Source organism: Phyllobates terribilis, unplaced genomic scaffold (assembly GCF_046119375.1).
Source record: "Phyllobates terribilis strain yellow unplaced genomic scaffold, ASM4611937v1 Scaffold_3__8_contigs__length_932513732, whole genome shotgun sequence".
Taxonomy (NCBI): domain Eukaryota; kingdom Metazoa; phylum Chordata; class Amphibia; order Anura; family Dendrobatidae; genus Phyllobates; species Phyllobates terribilis.
In genome coordinates, this window is record NW_027362763.1 from 742181190 (window position 1) to 742207960 (window position 26771).

A 26771-nucleotide genomic window follows, 5' to 3' on the forward strand; every position below is an offset into this window, starting at 1 on the left:
CTGGAGATAATGTAGCCCAAAAAACTAATTCTCTGTACAGCGAACTCACATTTCTCCAGCTTAGCAAAAAGCGAATTGTCCATTAATAACTGTAATACCTCACGCACGCTCCGCCAATGAGACTCCAGATCTGGCGAATAAATCAAAATGTCATCCAAATACACAACCACATTTTTACCGATCAAAGGTCTAAGGATGTCATTAATCAGATTCTGAAAAAATGCAGGAGCATTAGTAAGACCAAAAGGCATAACCAGATTCTCAAAATGACCCACAGGAGTGTTAAAAGCAGTCTTCCATTCATCACCCTCCTTCATGCGCAACAGATTGTATGCCCCCTTAAGGTCAATTTTAGAGAACCACTTGGCCCCCAATAACTGGTTAAACAGATCAGGAATCAATGGCAGTGGGTAAGGATTGCGTACCGTAATTTTGTTAATCTCACGAAAATCCAGACAAGGACGTAAACCGCCGTCCTTTTTTTTTACAAAAAAAAATCCAACCGCCACAGGAGACTTAGAGGGCCTAATGTGACCGGCGGCCAAACTTGTCTGTATGTATTCCTCCAAAGCCTTCCTCTCAGGAATAGTAAGGTTAAATAAACGACTTTTAGGAAGAGTCGCTCCAGGGACAAATTCAATAGAACAATCATAGTCTCTATGGGGAGGCAAAACCTGCGATTCTTTCTCAGAAAAAACTCTCCAAAAATCCTGAATAGGAACAGGCAATTCTCCCCTATCCAAAGCTGCAATACGCCCATTACAACACTTGTCATAACATTTATGGCTCCAGGATTTAATTTCACTGGTAGACCAATCCAGTACAGGATTGTGAAATTTTAACCAGGGCAAACCCAATATTACTGGAGAAGGCAAGTTATTCAACACTACCAAATCCAATTTCTCATGGTGAACACCATTAATAGTGAGAGGAAATTCACTGACCTTGAGAGTAATATTCTTCAAAGGGGAACCATCCACAGAAACCACAGCAATGGGGGATGATAAAGGTTCAGGTTTTAAATTGAGTTTTTCCACGAATCCCCCATCAATAACATTCAGTGTAGACCCGCAATCAACAAACACCCGAAATTCCATTAATTTTTCCTGAGCAATCGTGGAAGCAGCTAAAAATATACCCTTGGAATTTAAACAGGCAATACGGGCGTGACTGACCATTTTTTTTTCTTTCTTCATACGAAGCTCACAGCCTTTAATCAAATGACCAGATTTTCCACAATAGAAACACAAGCCTTCTGAAAAACGACGGTGTTTTTCTTGAGAGCGAGGTGCCACCGATCCAATCTCCATCGGTTCACCACTGTTAGTACACACATTATCATAACCAGAAACTGACATAGCAGAGGATTTGCTCTCATTAACCCTAGCACGCAGTCTTCTGTCCACCCGTATAGCTAATTGCATAGCCTGTTGCAAATCCTCAGGTGTAGGATAAGCAATTAGCAGGTCTTTAACCTTTTCACTGAGCCCAGCAAGAAATAGACTTTTCAGAGCAGAATCGTTCCACCCTGTTTGAGTGGACCAACGACGAAAATGTGTACAATATTTTTCCATATTACCTGATCCTTGTTTTAAACGTCTCAACTCAGTCTCAGCTGATGCCACACGGTCAGGATCATCATATAATAGTCCTAAAGCAGAAAAAAAACTATCCACTGATCTGAAGCATGTATCACTAGGTTGCAAAGAAAAGGCCCACTCCTGAGGCTCTTTGCGCAAAAGTGACATTATGAACCCTACGCGCTGGGATTCATCCCCAGAGGACTTGGGTCTCAAACGAAAATACAATAAGCAAGCATTTTTAAATGAAAAAAATTCTCGATGTTCACCAAAAAATAAATCCGGCAAACATACCTTAGGCTCCAAGAAATATGCTCCAGGACAGTTACTCACGTGCTGACGGAGCTCGGCCACTTCCAGAGAGAGTCCCTGCAGGTGTTTAGCCAAATCCTGAACCGACACCATGATGGAACCAAAAAAAAATCTTTCCTTAGAGAATTTACAGGCTGGACTTACTGTTATGTTCTGCTACCAAAGCTAAGGAAAGAGAGGAGATCTGTCCCTACTATAAGACTCAGCTGAATCCCTACGATGTAACAGGGAACCTGATCCTGCGATCAGACCTGCTAAAGTCCTAATCTAGTCTGTACGGAGACCTATAGATTTGGGGAGGGAATCCCTACAAGTACTAAGGACTGGGAGGAATATGGGACACCTCCAAACAGAAATAGCAGCAGACAGACGAACAAACAAAATAGATAGAACCTAGAGGTCCGTAGACCAAGCAAACTAACAGAGTTAGATACAGAGCACAGGCTAGCTAGAAAGTAGATATACAATGAAGTCCAGCAAAGCCAGAAGGGCGGAGCAGGATTAAATAGGCCAACAAGGTCATGTGACCAGCAAAGGAAAAAAAACCTAACAGCAAGGTTCTAACATCTGCAATGGAGTGACACAGCACAAAACTGAAAAGAGTGGCAGAATCAGGGGAGCTCAGGGATTTTTACAAGTTGTTTAATTCATTTTTTGGGGGAGCAAGTGACAAGTTCTCTTTAAGTCAATAAAAAACTATACAAGTTTGGTATTGCTGTAATCGTACTGATCTGAAGAATCATGTTACTGCTCATTTGAATCACACAATGATGTGGTAAGAGAGTGTGCTGTAGAACAGGGTTCCCCAACGCCAGTCCTCAAGGCCCACCAACAGGTCATGTTTTCAGGATTTCCTTAGTTTTGCTCAGGTGATGGAATTATTGCCTGTGCAGGTGATGGAATCACCTGTGCAATACTAAGGAAATCCTGAAAACATTGCCTGTTGGTGGGCCTTGAGGACTGGAGTTGGGGAACCCTGCTGTAGAAGATAAGATTCCCCAGTCCTGTGCGGCAATTGTGTCTGGAGACTGCCACCTATTGTCCAAGCAGAACCCTGTGGAACCAACAAGAAGGGGAAGAGTTTCGGGAAGGAGGAGTCTAGACGGAGCACTGGGTCAGGTGACCTTCGTGATGCAGTTCCTCAATATGAGACAAGAGTAACAAGGTGGGAAGAGATTTGGCTCCAACCAGTGAGACCAGCAGGATGTGTGCTGAGAGGGGCGCCGAGGCTGAGACACCGTGACATGCTAGGAAGGCCGAACCACCGGGTTGTTGTACGCCTACGAGCGGGATCCAGATGACACCAGTCAAGATCTGTGGACCAGACCTCGCCAGTCAAGGTCTGCAAACCAGACCAAGCTGGTCAAGACCTGAGGCCCAGACCCACGCCAGTCAAGGTCCACGAACCAGACCATGTCGGGCAAGACCCGAGGCCCAGCCCTCGTTCGACCAGGCCCGATAGACAACCATAACAGGTCAAGCACTGGAGACCTGGAGAGGGCCCCCATCGAGAGGAGGATGTCCGCAGCGGTGAAAAGGAGGCGTGAGTGACCTCCAGCACTGACGTAAGGTACAAGGTACAGTCTTGGGTGGTACAACAGACGAGATGGGGGCCAGCCAGTGTGAGAGAGGCCCAGAGAGCACTGCTTGACTTTGTCAGAAGGACTTGTGGCCTAGCGGGAAGAACCGGAGACCATCGCTAGGGTCTGTAATCTACAGGAGAGCATTGTAGTGACACCCTTAGTACTGTGACTATTGCCTTCATTAGGAATTTGCCAGAGAGGTAACTCGCTGCAAAAGTTAAAGTGTGTTTGATCACTTATTGTATATGGCACAATGCTCTTATAAGATCTACTTCCTGTCAACACAACCCCTTCTTACACCTGTGTTAGGAAAACAGTTACTTCCGCCTTGTCCTCGTCTGCGTGATGCATCCAGTAACCTGATTATAACGTCATAAACAAAATTTAAATAGAAAAAATGGCGGAATTGTGTTTTTTCGTTCACTATTTCACTCCAGTTGGAATTTTTTCCCTTCTTCCTTTTTTTTTTAGTACCATTTTATAAGATAAAATGAAGGATGTCATTCAAAACTACAACTCGTCTTGCATAAAACGAGCTATAACAGCACTGTGCTGATGGAAAGGTAAAAAGTCATGGCTCTTGGAAGAGGAGGAAAAACTTTAATAGAAAAAATAGAAATTGAATGCGTACTTAAGGGGTTAAAAACACTTTTTCCGGACTCTGAGCACCAAAGCCCTTGGAAGCAGATGATCTGCAGCGATCGCCGATGTGATAGTCATGGTCTGCAGTGTAGCTGCAATTTCACATTATACTTTGTACTTCAGTTCCTCACCATTTGCCAGATTTGCTCGTTCCCACTAAATACAACTCGCTATAAACTACCAGTTTACAAGCTGTCGCTAGGCAGCAGCCGAGAATCACAGAATGCAACACAATCTGATCGCAGCTGCCGATGACTGTCATCTGTCACCGATATCCGGCGACCAATCACCGCCTGTCACTAGCTCCAGAGCAGGAGAGACAGCCTACTTTGCATAAACATTACTATTGGCTACCACTTAGGGGGTGTGTTGCGGTTTAGTATTTCAATTGGTTATAAGTGACAGCGGTAATAACAAATAAGCGCCTCCTATTTTGTTTAGGTCACCTGACACAATTTGATCCAATCACAGTGAGCAACTTGTTCGGCACGTAGACGCCTGCGCCATTTTGTCGTAGCTTGTTTCCCCGCCGCAATGTGGTGACTCCAAGAAAATGTCTGGTGTAGTGGAGACACAATGGTGAAGAGTCATAAAGCGCTCAGGGGAGGGGCGCTGAGTGATGTCAGCGGGTGTCGGAAGTGTTGCAGTCAGTGAGTAGCAGGGCGGCCGGCCCCTCCATAGCTGCAGGTATCAGGTGCGTATCAGCGGCTCAGCCTCCCCCGCTGTATGTGTAGCATCGAGCTGCTGTTACCTGCAGGACGGAGCTCCTCCTGACAGAAGTGTCTGCATACGCTCTGCACAAGGCTCGCATGTTCCTATGTGTTTGCATTGTTGCACCATGATTCATTATTCTGGGACTTGTAGTACTTGACATACTCCCTAAAAGCCACCACTAACTCTAATATTCCAATATTTAAAGGGATTGTCGAAGATTGGAAAAATCACTTTAACTGAAATAAAGTGCCGCACACATCCCTGGTTGTTGTCCGTTATTTCAGCTCAGCTCCATTCACTGCACAGGAGTCGTGCTGCAATACCGGACACAACCTGTGGGGAGGGGTGGCGCTGTTTTTCTGATGCTTTGAAATCCCATCTGTTCCTGGGAAAGCTGGGTGACAGACCTGGCCGCCATTACAGCGCACATCCAGGTGTCGTCCTGCTTGTCTAGAATGCTGGATGCCATGCGATCTGATTATTGGAGGCGGGTGCCTGGACGATCCCATGTCAGGAGACGACTGATAGAAATGTTGGATGTCTTACTACATTACTGGAAAGCTCAGTGATTGGATAAACAGATTAGGACGACCCGGCGACTAATATTTAAGGGAATATTTGTAATTTTTGGAATAACTGCCCTTTAAGCAGTGGTCGCAGTGTTCAGCTCCCGCGTCTCGCATGTCAGCCTGATGAAGGTCAGGGTATGACGCTGCATCTGCCTAGAGCCGGGCATTGCGCTGACAGATCTGTCACTTTCCTAAAATAACCCCGCACTTTGATGCCTGAGCCGTGTAATACTACACCCCCAATCATACTACACCCCCAATCACAGATCACGCCGTCATTGCTGAGGACTAATGTGGCCGTACATACTGGATCGTTGTCTGAGCTCATGCACATATACATGCACACTCGCCTCAGCCGAGCGTCCATGTAAGTGGGGAGTAAGGCAGCGCTGGACTCTTCTCTTCTGTAAGAACAAGAGATTGAGCATGTTGAAAGCCAACAGCCCCATCCTACTTTCCTCCAACATCTATTGGAGATCGGGGGACCCCCACATACGCATTAATGATTGATTGCTCTCAGGCCTCGTTCAGACGTCCGTGTTGCATCATGTATGTGTTCAATTTGTGTTGTTGTTTTTTTTTAATTAAAAATCTATTTGTGCCCATTGTAATCTATACTGCTCGTCACACGTCTTGTTTTTTTCCTGGCAGCACAGATTAACAGTGCCAATACAAGTCTATTGGTCCATGAACATCACGGAGAGCACATAGATGATTCAGTGAGCGCTCCGTGATTAACACTGCATTTAATGCGAGAAGTTATCCAAACGTGAAAAACGCTGACGCTCAGATCCAAAACACTGATGACACCAATACAATTTTTATGCTTACGTGAAAAACAGACGTCTGAATGAGACTGTATGAGGGCTGCATTCACACACACGTGACAAAAACCTGTTCTGTCAGTTTTTTGTTTCTTTTATCGGACCGCAGACGGACCCCTAGTTTAATTGATCCATACACACGTTAAAAACGGATCCGTGAGACTCGGAGCAGGTTCTATTCTTGACCATTAAAGTCTATGGGGATCTGTGTAAAACGGATGAAACACGGAAGACAAACTGTACTTCAGTTTTCTATCGGAGTTTCATCCGTTTTTTTACTGATTTATTGGTAATAGTTAATTGATATAAAAAAAAGAAAAAAAAAAGTTCACACTGTCCACCTCTGCTTCAATGAGAAAAAAACAGATGCAACTGGCATGAGAAAAAGACCATTTCCTCCCGGCAATGGGGGTCTAAGTGCAGGCGCCGGGCAGATTCACAGCACTATTATCCCCATTTCTGTAGGTTAATAGCTTTTTTTTTAACGTGACAGGTTCCCTTTAAAAAGCTTGTGGTAGAAGCTGAGGAAAAGAAGGACGGAGCATGTTGGATTTCAACATGCCCAATTCTTGTAGGCAATATTCAATATGCAAATTGCCTCTTCAGAGAAAAAGAGGACTTGTACTCTATAGCGCCACCTATTGAAAGTAGCAATCCTACAAGTCACAATCAACCCTTTAACGTGCAATATGACTTAGGATAAAAGCCAAATCAGAATCTCAATTTGCAGACATGGTGTTTCGGGCTTTTGGCCCTCGTCAGTGCAAAGTATGAGAACTGATTTGGCTAGATGAGAGGCTCTGGACTGAGGTCTAAGGGGTAATGTTTCTCCTTGTGCAGAGTGACATATCGGCTCTGACACGTCAAGGTAAGGAGGCTTATTCGCCATGCAATGCTCCTCTGGGAAATTTAATATGCAAATTGCCTCTTCAGAGAAAGAGGACTTGTACTCTATAGCGCCACCTATTGACCTTAGACTTCAGTCCAGAGCCTCTCACCTAGCGAAATCAGTTCTCATACTTTGCACTGACGAGGGCCAACAGCCCGAAACACTGTCTGCAAAATGAGATTCTGTTTTGGCTTTTATCCCAAGTCATATTGCACGACTCGTTAAAGGGTTGGTTGTGACTTGTAGGATTGCTGCTTCCAATAGGTGGCGCTATAGAATACAAGTCCTCTTTTTCTCTGAAGAGGCAATTTGCATATTAAATTTCCCAGAGGAGCATTGCATGGCTAATGAGCCTCCTTACCTTGACGTGCCAAAGCTGGTGTCACTCTCCATTAGGAGAAACGCTACCCCTTAGGCAATATTCACACATTCATGTGTCCCCATCTGAGTGGAACTAAACAAATGTATTCTTCCTGTCAGCGTTCGGCTTCCAGTCATGGGGGTGATGCCAGCGTGGGTGCAGTCACTGCTCTGTGTATAGAGAGTGGCGGCTGTAGCTGCATCCCCAACATTGATAGTCGGCCCTAATGCTGCGCTGCTGTCAGTCAGTGCTGGGGGCACGATTACAGCCGCCGCTCTCCATACACAGAGCGGTGACTGAACCCCAAATACTGTCGCAGTGAATAAAGTTAATTTTGTCCCGACTAAGTGCAGGTGCCGGGCAGATTCAGAACAAGATTAGCTTGCAGATTAACCCCATATATGCAGGGTTGTGTATTTTCATGTGACAGGTTCCCTTTAAATTGTTGGGCAGTCCCAGTAGGTTTCTTCATCTGTCTATAGCCAACCTATAACTGCCTAGGAGTTGGCCGGTCGGCCAGCATGGACTCTCCTGACTCGCCCATTCCCCTGAATTGTACATGTATTTTGAATAGACAGGAGATGGCGGCTGCCAGACATCCCTGGCAGCAGCTTATCTACCCTGAAAATAAAAGGATCGGGTAACTTCTCTTAGAGAAGTCAGGAGGCCCCATTCACATCAGTTGATGGTCCGGTGGGTTTGTCCAACTTCCTTCTATATGGGTGATCTGAGCATTGGTGGGTCCGGACTGCTGCCCCTTTAATTCGTACAAGAGTAGGGGTTAACGTTGGGTACACCCGATGGGCGCAGCATTGTGCCCTTCCATGCTTTGTAAATACTGAAGCCATCTTTGCTTCCATTACCCAAGTTAAGGAACGGCTCCATCTGAACAGTCCTCTTGGCTAAGGACAGATACCCAATAAGTGCATAGCAGCTCATTATGGTTTAGGGGTCTTTGCCAACAGTGATCCAATGTGTCCAAGCCAGAGATGGGGGGGCTGTACTGTCAGGTTCCATAGTATGACTCTTCATTGAAGAGGTGATTCCAAATTTTCATTGATTTCCTCAAGAAAAAGTTTTTTCTCAGCTGTGTGAGATTCTGCTTTAATCTTTGTAGAAAAGGGTCAAAGTGAGTAACGCGACCTTCACTCCATAGGGACGAGAGCAGGACCTTGAGCTTTGTCCTACCTGATTATTGAAAAGTTGGGTGATGTTAATCAATGATCAATGCTGGTCCCATGGGTGGTCACCCAGCTTTTCCACATCCCACTGGAGGCAGATTTGCCTTTCAGGACTCCAGGAAAGCTGCAGTCTGTACAGGAGCTGTAGTACTGGTGGTCCCCCAGCTTCTCCTGCAGCTCTTGAGGTCGTGTGAAGGACACTTGCAGTCGCTGGTGGCTGTGCGATCCATGGTGGATGTGTGCTCTGCAATGTTGCTGTGTAGGAAGCCTCTGTGGCCTCCTCTGGCATGTGTGAGCCTGTGGTTGGCTGGTTGGCAGTGGGTGGCAGCTGGGATGGATCTGCAGGAGGCGGGCTGGATTTCCCCCATTACACTGGAATGCACTGGCCTTGCTGTGTACTGATCAGATGCAATGGAGGCTAGTGTATACCACCAGTGTGGTGCAGGGATGGTGTGTGCAGGACGTGAGTGTCCTCTGGGCTGTACAGTATACAGTGCATACATTACTCAGAGGAGGAGGAGGAGGAAGGACAGTACGTGCCCTGTGTGTCTATGGTCCTCTGGGCTGTCACATGCCATGTCAGGCACTCCCACTCCCATTGATGAAATGTGCATGTCGAGTGCTCAGCCCTGCACAGTGCATCATCACAGGAGCTGCACACACGGAGGGGGCACCGGTGCCAGTGAACTTTCCCTGCCTGCACCCCATCTGTGGGGGAGGAGAACATCCCCCGCTGTACAGGAATTTGTTTGCGTCTCCTCCTCCTTGGAAGCCAATATTAATGCCTGCTGATTGGTGCCACTTCCTAATTGACTCTAGTGTCAGCCGTCTACATTAGCCCTAACAGTGTCCGTACATTGCCCAAGATTATTACCACCATGTCGTCTCTGGCAAATGGTAAGTGCACTCTGCATTCACCTCCTAGGTAAGTGCTGCCTTGTGGTAGCTGAGGGGTTAACGGAATCTGCCAGGTAACCTGTGTATGGGGCTGGGGTCATTGGGAGAGGATAGGGCAGCGAGATGTGACAGCGGCGGCAGTGCATGGGGTTAATAATGTACAGTATTTTGGAGCCATTAACCTGTCGTAGTGCTGAGCTGGGGACATGGTCTGGATCTCCTGATTCCCGGCTTGTGAAATAGCAGGCACTAGTCCTCAGGATCTGGAGGTCGGAGCTGGAGCTGCATTGCTGTTACTGTGGGATCATGCATGTATGCACATGCTCTGCCTGCTCGCTGCCTGGGCACCCCATGCATCTCCTGGATGCCCACTGTCTGCCCTGGGCATGCATACTGAAGACCGGTCTTTACATGGACATTATAATCCTGCGATTCCAAAAGATTAGCATGAAAATAATATAAAACTGATTATTGTCATGCTAATGTATTGATATCGCAAGATTATAATGTCCACGTAAAGACCGGTGTTCAGTACAAACGCCCATGGCAGACAGCGTGCGTCCAGGAGATGCATATTATATTCAATTATCAATAATATTATGTTCTCGTTGATGGATTAATTATGACTGCGACTATATGATTACATGCTGTAAGCTGTGATGTGAGCCGGACATATATCTATGCGCAGGTCTGTAGCTGTAGTCACCCCATGACATTGAGACAGATTGCTGAGCGTAGAAATGTGGATCCTGCACAATCTCCTCCTGTGTCCAGTACAATGGTCGTCTCTTAGGTTCCTTGGATAACTTCAGGAACTTCTCTGTGGTTCTTGAAGGCATTTTTCATTCATATCTATAATCCACCATTAGAGGAGACCACCACCGCTCATGTACTGGAATCTCTGACACCGCTCTTCTTTGGAAGAATCATTTATTTTAGTGCTCTCTGGGTAGAAATCCTGGCTCCATAGATGTCACCAGTGCTATGTCGATCCATACAAAGCGACTCCTCCTTCCCCCAATACCTGTGCACATTCGCCAGAGGTCCGTGTACTCACTTAGCCCAATTCATCTTGATCTTAGAACCATTTTTACTCCTGGGGGGGAAAAAAGGTGGAAATTGTGAATTCATTATTTTCTCCTTATTCATTAATTAATTTGCACTTTTTTTATTTACTTTACTAGGTTTTGTCTTTTTTTTTGTAAGTGTTGTTGTGGTGTTTATTATCCATGGGATTTAGCCTAATTCATTATTTCTGACTTTTCAAAATGTCGCAAAAAATCTATCACAATTGTATATAGCTTTAGTGACATAGTATGTATAATTAGTGAAGAAAGGTTGAACTTGGTGGACCCGAGTCTTTTTTTTTTTTTTTTCTCAACCTATGTAATACAAAATCTGACTAAATTGTTATTTTTGCGCAGTGAAAAACTTTTGTGCAATATTTTAGAGGATCAAAGAAGTTGTTGCTCTGAAAAGAAAAAATTAATTGACACGCGTGTGCCGGTTTGGACAATTTGCACACAAAAAAATACTGCATCAGACACCACTGGACTAAAGAAAAATCATAAAAAAAACAGCAAATAATGAACAAATTGATCACACATGCTGAAATTCAATATGCCTGACCCCCTTATTTCCAAAAGCAAGTAGATTCCATTTGATTGGACCCACAGAAATTTGACTTCATAGTATCAGAATAATGAAAATGGCAGAAGTGCCAGATTCTTGCTTCTATGGACACCAGCAGAGCTGACAGACCCCATTGGTTATATCGGCGTTGTTCGGTATTCTGTTACGACAGCCTTCATTTTACTTGTCAAAGTAAAGCAATACGCTGTGATATTGGGTCTGGTATTTTTGGCGCGATCTGTGACTGAGGCTCAAAATGAAGTCTCTAGCTCAAATGTGAACAGTGACTAATGTGTATGGCCCCCTTGGCTGTCCTAAGTTCTGCTGATATGGAGCTTGTGACAAGTCTGCATTGTGATTTATTGACACATGGGGTCTAACTAATCTCTGGGTGCTCTGTCCAGCTACGTACACGGCCCTGGGGATCGGTTTCTGGTTTTCGGCACAATGTAGCCTTTTTCATTAGGCAATAACACTGTTAATACTGCAATTTTGATGAAGAAATCTGCTAGTGTTTAATTGCCCAACATAAGCCTTTTAGTAACCTGAGGCAAACGGAATATCAGGATTATTTCAGTCTTTCAAAAGCAAAATTCTGGGAGAAGAAATGAACCGGGCTGAAATTTTCAGGGCCATCCAATTCTCTCCCCATCAGTGGGATTTTCGGGCATGATATGAAACTAATGGCTTTATTCAGATCTTTGGCTTCGTCAGCCATCCATAAGGATAAGCCACATATTTCTAAAAGCCCTGAGAAAATAATCTTGTGGTCCTGGAAGAAATGGACGACCGTGACCATATGGCTTTGTCAACCCTTCTTACTGGCTGAGCCGGAGCCCCCTCTCTGGCCTCCATGTACTCTTAAGTAGGCATATGGACAGGGGTCAACATCGAGAGAGTAACTACCGTATTTGAATCTATTGAGTATTTACTGCTCGCACCCCCCCTTCCCCTTAACTACCCCCCCACCAAAAAAATGACTAAATAAAAAAAAAAAAAATTAAACTTTTATTTATTTTTTTTGCATAGGATAATCTTTCCAGTTGTGACGGAGCTGAGGGGAAATCTGAGTCGCGGATCCTTTACTATGGCTCTGTGTCCCTAAAGATTTGTATTGGAGTCCATGGGTACAACTGTGGGGCAGCACACGCTTTCCTAGAAACCACGCGTTTAGTAGAGCATACCTGTGCAATACAGCATGCAATGGTAAAAACACCTGCATGACTCCATGATGAGCACCAGGTTACAGACCATGTATATCATACAAGACAAACACTGGCCCATGGGCCAAATCTGGCCCACAGGGTGGTTATATTTGGCCCACGATACCAGAACCGCCACCCCTATGTGGGGGCCCATTATTCTGTGTGGGGGCCCATTATTCTGTACTAGATGGTGGCCCCGATTCTAGCGCATCGGGTATTCTAGAATATGTATGCAGCTGACTGGGCACGACTAATCAGCGAAGCAGTGTTTAAATGGGTTGTGCACTACTTTAAATTAACCCCCCAATGTATCCCCCGGGGCCCCTAATGAATTTTGTAATTAGGCTGCTGGTTGGGGTACTTCTGCTGCGAGCAGCCGGGAGATGACCGGCTAGCACCAGTCATCTCACGGCTGCGTCGCCGCTGATCTCCCGACGGTGGCCTGCGTGTTTCAAATCCGGCGCCAATTCGCGGCCGGGCTGCGCCAGTCGCTGATTGGTCGCGGCCAGCCGTGTTTTAAATTTCGCGCCAATATCGCTGATTCGTTGCGACCAATCAGCGAACCGTGTTAGTGAGGACCAGGGAGCGGCGCTGCCTGTGCGGGTACTTCCGCTGCGAGATGACAGGCTAGCGCCGGTCATCTCCCGGCTGCATCGCCGCTTACCTCCGTGAGGCAGATAAGCCGCTAACGGCCGCCATCTTGTTCTGAAATCCCGCGTTGCTGATTGGCCGCGGCCGGACCAATCGGCGACGCGGGATTTCCTGGACGGACAGACAGACTATGTGGGGGCCCATTATTCTATATGGAGGACTATGTGGGGGCCCATTATTCTATATGGAGGACTATGTGGGGGCCCATTATTCTATATGGAGGACTATGTGGGGGCCCATTATTCTATATGGAGGACTATGTGGGGGCCCATTATTCTATATGGAGGACTATGTGGGGGCCCATTATTCTATATGGAGGACTATGTGGGGGCCCATTATTCTATATGGAGGACTATGTGGGGGCCCATTATTCTGTATGGAGGACTATGTGGGGGCCCATTATTCTGTATGGAGGACTATGTGGGGGCCCATTATTCTGTATGGAGGACTGTGTGGGGGCCCATTATTCTGTATGGAGGACTGTGTGGGGGCCCATTATTCTGTATGGAGGACTGTGTGGGGGCCCATTATTCTGTATGGAGGACTGTGTGGGGGCCCATTATTCTGTATGGAGGACTGTGTGGGGGCCCATTATTCTGTATGGAGGACTGTGTGGGGGCCCATTATTCTGTATGGAGGACTATGTGGGGGCCCATTATTCTGTATGGAGGACTATGTGGGGGCCCATTATTCTGTATGGAGGACTATGTGGGGGCCCATTATTCTGTATGGAGGACTATGTGGGGGCCCACTATTACTCAAATGCATGTATTTTGGGTTAAAAATCATTTTTGCATCTGGGTTTAATTAAAGCTTATGCGCCATTTGGCTTTCACAGATTCTGTATTTCCCTGCACACCACCGACCACAGAATAAGTTAACGGAGAATCCCAGTCGATTTCTTCTGTTTGCAACTTTTATCTGTCCATTTTTCTGAGCGCCTATCAGCTGAACAAAGACCACATCAAAGTTCAACTCAACTTTGTGCTGAAGGAGTGTTGAAAAAGATGGATGAAAGCGTTTCACACTCACCTGTCAGAACGAGCTGACGGACTGATTCTTTCCAGTCACTGTGCAGGGCGCTGCAATCATCCGTTGTGAATTGGTCAGGAGAATTGGAGCTGACACTTATGAAATCCGGAGATCTACAGGCCTCCGTACACATTAGATTACAATTGACGGATAATCTAATGTGTATGGGAGCCTCTTAACAGATATTGATGGAGTAGAGAAGGATCGGGGAGTTGACGTTCCCACAACTTACTTTTGTCCTCGGAGTCTGGCAGCGACTTACTCCTCTCTCCCAATAGAGAACACTCGGATGAGCGGAGTGTGGTCTTGTCTGACTTTTCGGACCCCAGGGATCAAACATTTAGTACTTTAAGCCATATCACATTGACATCCTATAAATGTTGTGACAAAACCCCTCTTTATCTCCGTGATGGGATGAATTTTACAGAATTTAGAAACTCGCTAGATGAATCCGTGAACCAGAACCACAGTCTTGGTGGTCAACCACATGAGAACTTCAGAGACGTCAATGGAAAAACACATTTTCCATTGGTTTCTATTTCAATGTGCATTAATTTCCTGGTTCATATGACTGCACATACAGTGTTGAATTGATTAATGATATCCCGCTTAATGTACACAGCACCTATGCAGACTGGTGTCTCCTCGGTTATGGGCTACAAATGCACCTTGTTGTTTTCCTCCTCTTGCAGTCCCGGGCTGCCATGGATGGAGTTGTTCTAGTCTCGGCACTACAAGAGCAGTCTGATCAGCAGGAAGGGATTAATAATTTCCTGGTAGGAGTTTTATCCTTCCTGTAGAGTTTAGTAAGAATAATCAAGGTTCAGATCAATGTCTTTTGGCTTTTGGCCCAGGAAAAACCTTTCAAAACTACTGAGCCTACTGGATACATGGCACTTGTTTGCGGGCTGAGCACCAGGACACTTGTATGGCTGTATATTATCCATTGCCCTCATGGATTACTAACCCCCTCCACTCCTTGATAAGAGTATATACTTTTAGGAAAAAAAATCCCCGTGTAATACTGCTTTCTGACGAGCGTATCACACACCCCGTATGTGGACCTCAGTGTTCAGACCGGTTACTGGTCTCCTGCCCCGAACTACAGGCTTATGATGCCGATAGTTTGGGTCAGGATACCTGCGTACGGTCCGGCCATTGGGGTCCAGATATGGGGCGCGAAATGCGCTAGTCAGAAAGCGGTCTTACACGGGATACGTCTTATCGCAGCTACAAAGGGCTTGTATGAACCTAACCTACAGTTTTAAGGAGTTTTTTTCTAGAGTCAACATTTTCACCTATCCACAGATTAGGAAAAAAATGTCTCTAAATTGGGGACCCCCACCCAACATGAGAACTGGGGTTCTCTGTCCTCCATCCCTCCTCACCACATGACTATGGCTTGGCATAGAGGGCAGTCGACCATGTTTCCTGCTGCTCCATTCATATGCCTATGGGTCTGATGGGCCCCGCCGTTCCATAGACACTAGATGGAGCGGCGGTGGGTGTCTGCACTTGACCACCGCTCTATACAAACTTCCGTCTGTTTGCTATAACTGGGCACAGAGAATAGACCTCCTCCATTCCTTTTCTAGCTTTGTATCACTAATATAACCCCTTATAGGATACGGCCATGTTGTGGTCGTAGACCCTGAGGCTGTACATTGAGTTTGTAAGTCTGTTCTACTGACCAGTAGTCTTAGTAATGCATTTTGGGGGGAGAATAATCCCATAATCAGGCATACGATGGTCCATACCACTATCTGTGGCCTATGAATTAAGAAAAACCTTTTGTTCATGGACGTACGGAAGGCGATATAATAACGTTGACACATAACACTAATCCGTCACACTGCCATGTGCATGATGTTCTTCTAACCACTTCTCACTACCCATAAAGAATGACCTATGTGCGACCTACCCATATATATATTTCTTTTAATATATATTCTTTAATGACATTTTTCTTTAGTTTGTAAATTCCCCAGTGTAAAAATACATTTGCATGAAGACAGGATGGCCCCGTGTAACAAGTGTTCTTGCGACCTCTGGTATTTGTAGAGGAGGAGTAGTGTTACAGCGTGAAAGTACAATATGTCCCCGAGGGGATTTCACATTGTAGTTTAGGCTGCGGGGCTGATATGTCCAGTGCCCCCCCACAGCTAGATGTAGTCCTCTCCATAGCTTACTAGTAGGTATGGATTGTGTAGATTTTTGATAAGAAACATTTGTGTAAGGAGACTCTTATCAATGGCGCGGTTGTATCTCTGCACATGTGGATTTGGCCTCACTTCTACTGACTTAATTATCTAAAGTTAGCAAGCCTTCTCCAAAATTTGATTCTAATTGATTCTAAATGTCATGTCTCGAATTTTGGGTTTCTGTAAGAAAAAAAAAAAAGCATTGCATTGTCAATTTTCTGAAATTTTGGCTCCACGCACAAAAGCAATCTTCAGCCAGAGCCAAAGATTATAGCCGTTTTCTGAGAACCCTTGAGATTGAATACTCAGGGGGCGGCCAGTGAACTCAGTAGGTATCAGGTTGAAAAGTTTGAGATCAAGACTATTTGCTCGTTTTTGGGATTGCGCTATACACTTCTCCACTAGAAAAGGATAGAAAGGAACTGTGGATACTGATAAAGCTTTGGGGTAGTCATGTAAAACATGGATGACTGAAGACTGGCACTATCAAAAGGGACACCAGAAGGAGGAACACTTCCTTTTTTTTTTTAAAGACATTTTTATGTCTTAAAAAATCACCTTTGCTTGTGAGCCCCCACTGAGTCAGAGCGTAAAGCCCCTTTCTGTAGCACAACTGATTATGCAAACCTGCGGGCACATCTGGGAACAGTTGTGTTTTTTTTTTTATTTTTTTTTTATTTCTATTGCTTAATTACATGCATTTGGGGCTAAAATGACACTTGCAATTGGATTCATTAAACGTTTTGAATTGTTTAGCTGATAGTCATGGCAAATAGTGTTGGCACCCTTGAAATTGTTGCAGAAAATGAAGTATTTCTCCCAGAAAATAAAGGAAATACATGTGTATAACAAAACGTGTAATTGCAGTTGTGTGTATTGAAGCAACACAAAATATAGGGAAAAAAGGCAAATTGGACATTTCACACACAACCCTAAAAATGGGTCGGACAAAGTTGTGAGTAAACGACTTTGTTTCAAGCATGTGATGCTCGTTCAAACTCACCTGTGGCAAGTAACAGGTGAGGGCGATGATATGAAAATCACACCTGAAACCAGATAAAAAGGTGCGAAGTTGACTTAAACAGTGAAACAATTATCAGAATTCAATTTGTACACTTTATTAGCTGCCTAGCCCCTGATGAGTCAAGGCAATGACATAGTACTGATGAAACACATAGGGCTTTTAGTGGCATAGAGTACGAGTATGACCAAAACTTAAAAGGACACGGAGGCACTAAATAACAGTGCAACTCTATTATCAGTGTGAGTGATGGTCAGATAGACAACAGTTGGTGTACTCTATGCTGTATAGGTGATCAGTAGGAGGTGTTTACAGTATATAAAGTGATCCATTTGATTGGAACCTACTGAATAACAGAGTGGCAGATTTACAATTATTGGTAATATGACGACACGAAATTGAGTAAAGCTAGCAATCGCCAATTTCAGTAGCGATAAGTTAATTTAGAGAGGAGCACGATAATTGGTGCCGTTGTATATGACCATTTGATATTTTTAATAATTTACATATGTGGTTGTTTTTTTTATTATAAATAGATAATAAAAGTTATATTTCTCCAATTGGATTATACAGTGAATCTAGTTAATTATTTATTGGGGATACCTAGACCTATAACTGTGAACTAGGGTTGTCCACTACTGGTAATAATTGGCAATTGTATTTTCTCCTTCCCCCATGACGGCACCACGGAGAGAGGGGATCCGCCCTTCAAGGACCGGAAACATACAGATAAAAGGGCGATACCTCTCTCCCGCATCAGTTGGTTTCCTGTCCTTGACGGGATCCTACAGTTCCTGAGGAGGCATACCTGCGGGGTGCCAGAAGATGATTGTCGTGGGATTCCAGGCCCGACCAGTCCGATCCAGGCAGCGGGGGTTCCCTGCCTCGGCTGGTGCGGTGCCCTGATGCGCCACATCTGGGATCAGTGGGCCTCTAGGGTGTGCGGGGGGGTCCAGAAGAAGAGGACTGAGCCTGCCGGGGCCTGCTGAGGGAGGCCATTTCACTATCGTACTCCTCACGTGTAGAAGCTGCCCCGGAGAAACTGAAGGCCCACTCAACGAGAGCGGTGGCAGCCTCCTGGGCGGAGAAGGCCGGTGCTATGATAGAGCAGATATGTAGAGCGGCAACCTGGTCTTCCCCTCTACCTTCTTTAATCACTACCGGCTAGACTTAACCTCTTCTTCGGACCTTGCTTTCGGGAGAAGGGTTCTGGAAGCTGTGGTCCCTAACCCCCCCCCCACCCCCTAATAAGTCACTTCTCTGTAATTCTCTCTGTGGTGCAGTCATGGGGGAAGGAGAAAGACGCAGTTACTTACCGGTAACGGGATTTCTCAGAGCCCATGACGGCACCCGTACATTCCCTCCCTTCAAGTGTGGGTGCGCACACTTATTAGTTACTTATTGTAGCCACGTGGTGACTCTGACGAGTTCTTAATTTGTAAAATTTCGTGTTACTAACCTGGTGGTCCTCTCATGCTCTGTAAACAACTGATGCGGGAGAGAGGTACCGCCCTTTTATCTGTAGGTTTCCTGTCCTTGAAGGGCGGATCCCCTCTCTCCGTGGTGCCGTCATGGGCTCTGAGAAATCCCATTACCGGTAAGTAACTACGTCTTTTATGTTGAAAATAAGTATCTTTGTAAATACCTTGCTTTGCAGTTACTGCCTGTGAGCGGCGCTATCACGTGACCCCTGGCTGCGGCCGGCTCTGACATCCGCTGATGTCACGTCAAGTTCTGGCTACAGCCGGGGGTCCCTCTTCTGCATTCCAGGTGGATGCCAGGCTGTGGGCGGGGTTACCCCGCACGTCACACCCGGCATCCACCGCGCGCTCTGCCTCTCCTCATTCATTGGGAAAGCGTGCGGTGGATGCTGGGTATGACACGCGGGGTAACCCCGCCCAAAGCACAGCATCCACCGCTTGTACCGCGTCACTGATGTCATGCCTCACTTGACATAACATCAGTGGCGGGTCACGTGATGCCTGTGAGCGGCCAAGGATAGCGCCGCTCACAGGCAGTAGCTGCAAAGCAAGGTATCTACAAAGATACTTATTTTCAACATAAAAATAGAATGGCCAAATATTAAAAGTAGTGGACAATCCATTTAATCTTTTGCATTGTGTCTGTGTGCGCCACGCTAAGCTTAAACATGGAGAACAGAAAGCGGAGAAGAGAACTGTCTGAGGTCTTGAGAACTAAAATTGTTGAAAAATATCAACAATCTCAAGATTACAAGTCTGTCTCCAGAGATCTTGATGTTCCTTTGTCCACGGTGCACAACATAATCAAGACATTCACAACCCATGGCACTGTAGCTCTGCTCCTAGGATGTGGACGGCAGAGAAAAATTGATGAAAGGTTGCAATGAAGGATTGTCTGGTTTATGGATAAGCAGCCCCAATCAAGTTCCAAAGAAATTCAAGCTGTCCTTCAGGCTCAAGGTGCATCAGTGTCAGCGCAACCTATCTATCGACATTTGAATGAAATGCTATGGCAGGAGGATCCCACTGCTGACAGACAAAAAGCTAGACCGCAGTTTGCCAAAATCCTTCTGGGGAAGCATCTCGTGGACAGGTGAGACCAAGATAGAGCTTTTTGGTGAAGAACATCATTCTACTGTTTGCCGAAAACAGAATGAGGCCTACAAAGAAAAGAACACAGTACCTACGGTAAAATATGGTGGAGGTTCAAAGATGTTTTGGGTCGTTTTGTTGCCTCTGGCATTTGGTGCCTTGACTGTGTGCAAGTGGCGGACAAAATACAGTTCTTTTGTTTAGAGGCGACTTTTACGTTTCGGCCTGTTCCTGGGCCTTTCTCACATAGTCCCTCTGGGGAAGGCTGTGATGGTCCAAACCGTATGAGAGAAATCCCTGTGGGGATGTACATATAGTTGAATCCTTATGGGTAATGGTAGTAAGGGTGCAGGAGCACCCCTACTGCCAGATTTTTCTAAATATCATTAAACCTTTTGCATTGAATCTCCTGAGTGTGCGGTGAAAATTTCTATACTCTAGTGATTGTGGAGTCTGGAGCTTCCTTCCACCTGCAACTCGCTCTATAGCTGTGTGCACGCCATTTTTTTTAAATCTTTGACTGTGTGCAAGGCATCATGAAATCTGAAGATTGCCAAAGGATTTGGGGTCACAATGTAGTGCCCAGGGTCAGAAAGCTGGGTTTGCGTCTTAGGTCATGGGTCTTCCAGAAGGACAATGACCCCAAACATACTTCAAGAAGCTCCCAGAAATGGATGGAAACAAAGAGCTGGAGAGGTCTGAAGTGGCCAGTGATAAGTCCAGATCTAAATCCTATTGAACATCTGTGGAGAAATCTTAAAAATTGCTGTTTTGAGAAGGTGCCTCCAAATAGGAGAGACCGGGAGCAGTTTGCAAAAGAATAGTGGTCCAAATTCCAGTTGAGAGGTGTAAGAAGCTCGTTGATGGTTACAGGAAGAGATTGAAATTGCAATAATTTTCTGGGAGAAATACTTCATTTTCTGGAACAATTTCAAGGGTGCCAACACTTTCCGCCATGACTGTATCTCAGTAGTTAACATTAATTGGTGTTGTGTTATAAAGTCTCCATATAGCCCAGACGTTAGTGTTTGTGTATTGTGTGGTGTAATTTCACATTTCCCCCTTACAACCATACGTACATTTGTGGTTAGCAGATGACCGAGTTTTCATCCTGGAATGAGTGTATAAGATGAGACATCTCGCTTCTCCTTCAATAATATGCTGTAACTTGGGCTAAGGAGAAGTGGTAAGAACCAGGTCTATACATAATGTTTTTAATTTTTTTATTTTACGGACATCAGGTGGCGTCTTATCTCTGCTTGGTTACTATGGGAATATACCCTACTCAAAAAAATAAAGGGAACACTCAAATAACACATCCTAGATCTGAATGAATGAAATATTCTCATTGAATACTTTGTTCTGTACAAAGTTGAATGTGCTGACAACAAAATCACACAAAAATCATCAATGGAAATCAAATTTATTAAGCAATGGAGGCCTGGATTTGGAGTCGCCACCAAAATTACAGTGGAAAAACACACTACAGGCTGATCCAACTTTGATGTAATGTCCTTAAAACAAGTCAAAATGAGGCTCAGTATTGTGTGTGGCCTCCACGTGCCTGTATGACCTCCCTACAACGCCTGGGCATGCTCCTGATGAGGTTCCGGATGGTTTTCTGTGGGATCTCCTCCCAGACCTGGACTAAAGCATCCGCCAACTCCTGGACAGTCTGTGGTGCAACGTGACTTTGGTGGATGGAGCGAGACATGATGTCCCAGATGTGCTCAATCGGATTCAGGTCTGGGGAACGGGTAGGCCAGTCCATAGCTTCAATGCCTTCATCTTGCAGGAACTGCTGACACACTCCAGCCACATGAGGTCTGGCATTGTCCTGCATTAGGCGGAACCCAGGGCCAACCACACCAGCATATGGTCTCACAAGGGGTCTGAGGATCTCATCTCGGTACCTGATGGCGGTCAGGCTACCTCTGGCGAGCACGTGGAGGGCTGTGCGGCCCTCCAAAGAAATGCCACCCCACACCATTACTGACCCACTGCCAAACCGGTCATGCTGAAGGATGTTGCAGGCAGCAGATCGCTCTCCACGGCGTCTCCAGACTCTGTCACGTCTGTCACATGTGCTCAGTGTGAACCTGCTTTCATCTGTGAAGAGCACAGGGCGCCAGTGGCGACTTTGCCAATCCTGGTGTTCTGTGGCAAATGCCAAGTGTCCTGCACGGTGTTGGGCTGTGAGCACAACCCCCATCTGTGGACATCGGGCCCTCACACCACCCTCATGGAGTCGGTTTCTAACAGTTTGTGCCGACACATGCACATTTATGGCCTGCTGGAGGTCAGTTGCAGGGCTCTGGCAGTGCTCCTCCTGTTCCTCCTTGCACAAAGGCGGAGGTAGTGGTCCTGCTGCTGGGTTGTTGCCCTTCTACGGCCCCCTCCACGTCTCCTGGTGTACTGGCATGTCTCCTGGTAGCGCCTCCAGCCTCTGGACACTACTCTGACAGACACTGCAAACCTTCTTGCCACAGCTTGCATTGATGTGCCATCCTGGATGAGCTGCACTACCTGAGCAACTTCTGTGGGTTGTAGAGTCCGTCTCATGCTACCATGAGTGTGAAAGCACAACCAACATTCAAAAGTGACCAAAACATCAGCCAGAAAGCATTGGTACTGAGATGTGGTCTGTGGTCCCCACCTGCAGAACCACTCCTTTATTGAGTGGGTCTTGATAATTGCCAATAATTTCCATCTATTGTCTGTTCCATTTGCACAACAGCATGTGAAATTGATTGTCAATCAGTGTGGCTTCCTAAGTGGACAGTTTGATCTCACAGAAGTTTGATTTACTTGGAGTTATATTCTGTTGTTTAAGTGTTCCCTTTATTTTTTGAGCAGTGTATATCTAATGAGCCGTAATTAACCAAGCCAAAATGAAAGAAAAAAATACTTTTGATTTAGTTCGCAACAAATAAAATCAACACCGTGAAGAGGGTGTGAATCGTTTCTCGGTACCACGTCGCCTTAAAAGTTTTTAATTAGTGTGCCGAAAAACATCCCTGTGAACGAGATCCCTCGTTAGCAAGTCTGCAATTAAAATGATAAGCCACAGATTACAGGCAAAGACAAAATTTTCTTTAGTTACAGCATAACAAAATGAGTTCCAGTCACACATTCGGAGGCAGTTGAGAACGTGCGGAGCGGTCACACCAGCCTTCATTAGCGTTAAATGTAAGCCGAAAAATGCCTAATAAGTTCTGCATATAACGCTCGCTAATGTTTGTTTAAAGCGCTCTCCACCTTCATTGCAATTCTCGTGTTGGAGCAAACAAAAATCTTGGTAGGAAAGCTACTGAAATCCAAAAAGGGCAAGTTCACCTAGACTTTGAGTTTTTTGAATGGAGACTGAGTGGAAACACGAAGTTTTCGTGGAGGATTTCTTAATGAAAAAAAAAAAGTGTGCACATACCCTTAGGCAGGTTGCTCTATTTCTATTTTATCATCTATTGTAAAAAGTTTAATCTGAATTGACTTTACAACTATTTTTTGTTTGGGTTGCCTCATGATCATAAACAGGTAAATATTAGCAATTTTGCAAAAAAACAAACATTTTATTAAAATTCTCCATTCTCAATAAGAGGTGTTTGTTTACTGCTTGTTGCCTAGGTTACCAGCCACCTCTGCAGTCTTATCAGCAGTAGTTGGTCTCCTTGACAACATATACAGCGTTTACAAGCTCTTTACTATACAACTTGCAAGTGCTTCTTTGAGACATTTTAAAATGGTAAACTCGCTGGTAATTAATGGAATGATTGTCTGAAGCCCCCTGACAATCCTCTGTGTGGTGGGGTAACTAAGGCGATTTCCCTTCCTCTCTACCTCATTTAAACCCCCTTACAAGATGTTAATGTACTTTGAAATGGGGGGTGTATAATTAGGGGCTGTTGTAAAACTACAACTCACAGCATACCCTGGCAATCTCCAGCTGTCGTGCAATTACAAGTTAGAGATTGTTGCTTTAGTTTCCAAGAGATAAAAAAAAAAATTAAAGTCTATCTCAAAATAAATTAATACTAAGAAGTTTTGAGAATTCAGACCATATGTCTGCCCATCTGTCTATAGCTATTGAAGCTGCGATCAGACATCATTTATGGGGATAGGAGAAATCGTTATTTTGCAAAATTTCTCAGTTCTGGTAACTAAGCCCAAAAATATTAACACTTCTACATCTCCTGCTAAGATTGTCAAAAAAACATTGGCTCAATCATTTTTCTGTGTGTATTATATATGCGTGTGATATACATACATACATACATACATACATACATACATACATACATACATACATACATATTCAATCACTCACTCACTCCAAACGATAGCCGGCTCTCACATCTTCAAGAATTGCTTTATTGATCCAGCAGTATAAAATGCACAAAAAATGGTTGAACACAACAGCAACATGTTTCAGACCTGCATGGTCCTCGACAAAGGACCATGCAGATCTGAAACATGTTGCCTGGGAGCGCAGTGGATATTTTTCCGCCTTTTTGATTTTTTTGTGCTGTTGAGTTCAACCATTTTTTTGTGCCTTTTTTATACTACTGGATCAATAAAGCAATTCTTTGTGGAAGATGTGAGCGCCGGCTATCGTTTGGACTGTTATTACTTTGCCGTACACCTGGACAAGGGAGCTGTATGCTCCTTTTTCGTATGTATATGTGTGTGTGGAAAAGGAGCAATCAGATCCCTTGTCCAGGTGTACGGCAAAATAGTTCAGTAACAGTCCAAATATATATTTTATTTATATTAGATTTTATATTATATATCTCCCACTAGCTAAAAATGGTCTTGTCCGGCATGTTACATTTTCCTTATGTCCTTCCCTATGGAGACCTCTCGGGGCTTCTGGAGGTGACCCTGATGTATATGTGACCTTGGCAGTGAGTATTCTTAGCTGGCAGCTTTGTGTCCCGGATAGCCGAGCATATAGCATTGATGATCCGATGTCATTGTAGTTCTACTGATTAGCGCAGCTTGTAGATTCATTATAGTAATCTGGATGAAGCTATGGATTTAGGATGCATGATGGGGAAAATGTGGAGGAAATCTTGCAGTTTTCCTCAGCATTTTTTTTTTATTACATGTGCATATTTTACATAAATAGTGTCTTCAGATGAAGAATATTATAGTTGGAAATCGGCAAGCGAAAAATAGTGCCGCGTTTTCTTGAACGTTTTTTTTTTTTATTAGTTAATAAAGAATTCCTTCGGTTCTGTTCACACTATTGTCGTGACTTCCATTCCTTACACAACATGTTCTGAAGGAGCGAAGTTCAAATGACTGCTATTGACTTTTAACCAGGGGTTCTCAGGAATAGTTGTGCAGATTATTCTGTGACCCTTATCGAGACACAGGGCTAATGTGAACAGAGCCTTAGGCATTTTTCTCTTTCTAGAAACTTGGCAGATCCCTTTGGGCTCATTCAGATTCTTGTGTTTCAGTTCTGAGTGTTTTTCATGGACAGAACACGGACCCATTACAGTCTGTGGCATTTCACATGTGCATTTGATCCTTGTTAAAGATTAAACTCCCCCATTCAAGTCTATGGGTCGGGCTGCACACTGCTTTCTTGTCCTACAAAGTCATCAGCAATTTTTTTTTTTTAAGAGAAGAAAAAATAATGAAATATAAAACCTGCCCAAACACTGATGAAAATCTGATCCACAACACTGATGTAACTTTTTTTTTTTTCGACTACTTGCTCTCAGGGTGTGAACGGCGCCCAAGGATTACATTTTTTTTATTTTATATTTTTTTTAATTTGATTTGCTTTGTCTATTTTTTGCTTATTATAGGAAACCAATCTGCAGATTTTATATTTTTTTTATGTAATCTGACAGCAGCTTGGGTAGGGGCTGAGACCCTGATTCCAGCGGTGTATCACAAGGTACTGCAGCAAACACCACTAATTACGAGGGCACCATCTATTGTTCGGGATCTACCCCTAGCATATCAAAATATAGTACACATGTCAATGAAAGAAAAAAGGGAGATATGCTTACTAGCGGTGATCACCCAAATAATCAACAATGAATAATTTACCATAAATATATAGCAATTTATTCAAAACATATAAATCCTGACACACATATACAGAAGAATATACCGACCGACAATTTAAAACACCATAAAAAATAGTGGACAAAAGCCACTGCTAGGGGAGCCAGCTATAGCAAAGTACCTTCCTATATTTTGGTGGAATATAATGCATAGTACTGCACGTAAGTAAGTAAGAAATAGGATAACAATTGCACAGGCTGCAACGGGGTATCTGTGATGGTCAATATTCCCCAAACTCTATATTGCACATACCCAAATAGAAAATCTCATGAGGCATACAGAACACAAAAATGATTAGGTGAGAATATATAAATGTGTATACATAACCTCAGAAACCTATCGGTAGCTAGAGATGAGTCCCATATCATACGGGTGCTCGCCATGTGCCCTGTGAATATCGTGCCCTTGTAAAGAATTGCCATCCTTACATGTATGTTTTCTTCACAGTGTCTCTATATTGTGATGAGAGTCTAATCCAACTATTGTGCCTTTTTTTGGCAGATTGGAGTTGTTATTACATTGACCACTCTGTGTTAGATAAGGACATAAGGGGACGGACGGTGATACTCAAGAATTTTATTTGCGTTATGTTTGTGTGTGGCTTATGACACTCACACGTGGGCATGGGTCACTATGGGAACGTTTGACATTTTTCTTGTTTAGGGCACGTGGTATGATGATGTACTGTGTGTAGAGGGGAGGGCTTTGGTCTTCATCACATGCACTTCCGCTTCTCTTGTGTCTGCTGACACGCAGTGGTTCATCTGCTATCTGCGCATGCGCTGGTGATTCGGGTATGGGACGCCATAGCAACGCAGGATGC

The 26771-nt window shown here is 44.6% G+C and overlaps 1 protein-coding gene across 2 annotated transcripts in view; it reads left to right on the top strand.

Moving 5' to 3' along the window:
• The first annotated feature begins 4656 nt into the window (after positions 1–4656).
• The window catches only part of UGP2 (UDP-glucose pyrophosphorylase 2), a 98154-nt gene continuing 76039 nt past the window's right edge, over positions 4657–26771 (top strand). The window contains exon 1 of one of the 2 annotated variants that reach the window (XM_073672150.1): positions 4657–4811. Coding sequence is in view for 1 of the 2 variants with exons in the window: in XM_073672149.1 (XP_073528250.1) it covers positions 9534–9552 (19 nt within the window). In the remaining variant the exon portion in view is untranslated. Of the gene's footprint in view, positions 4812–9235; positions 9553–26771 lie in introns of those variants that run through there. The other variant, XM_073672149.1, reaches the window with a different exon arrangement.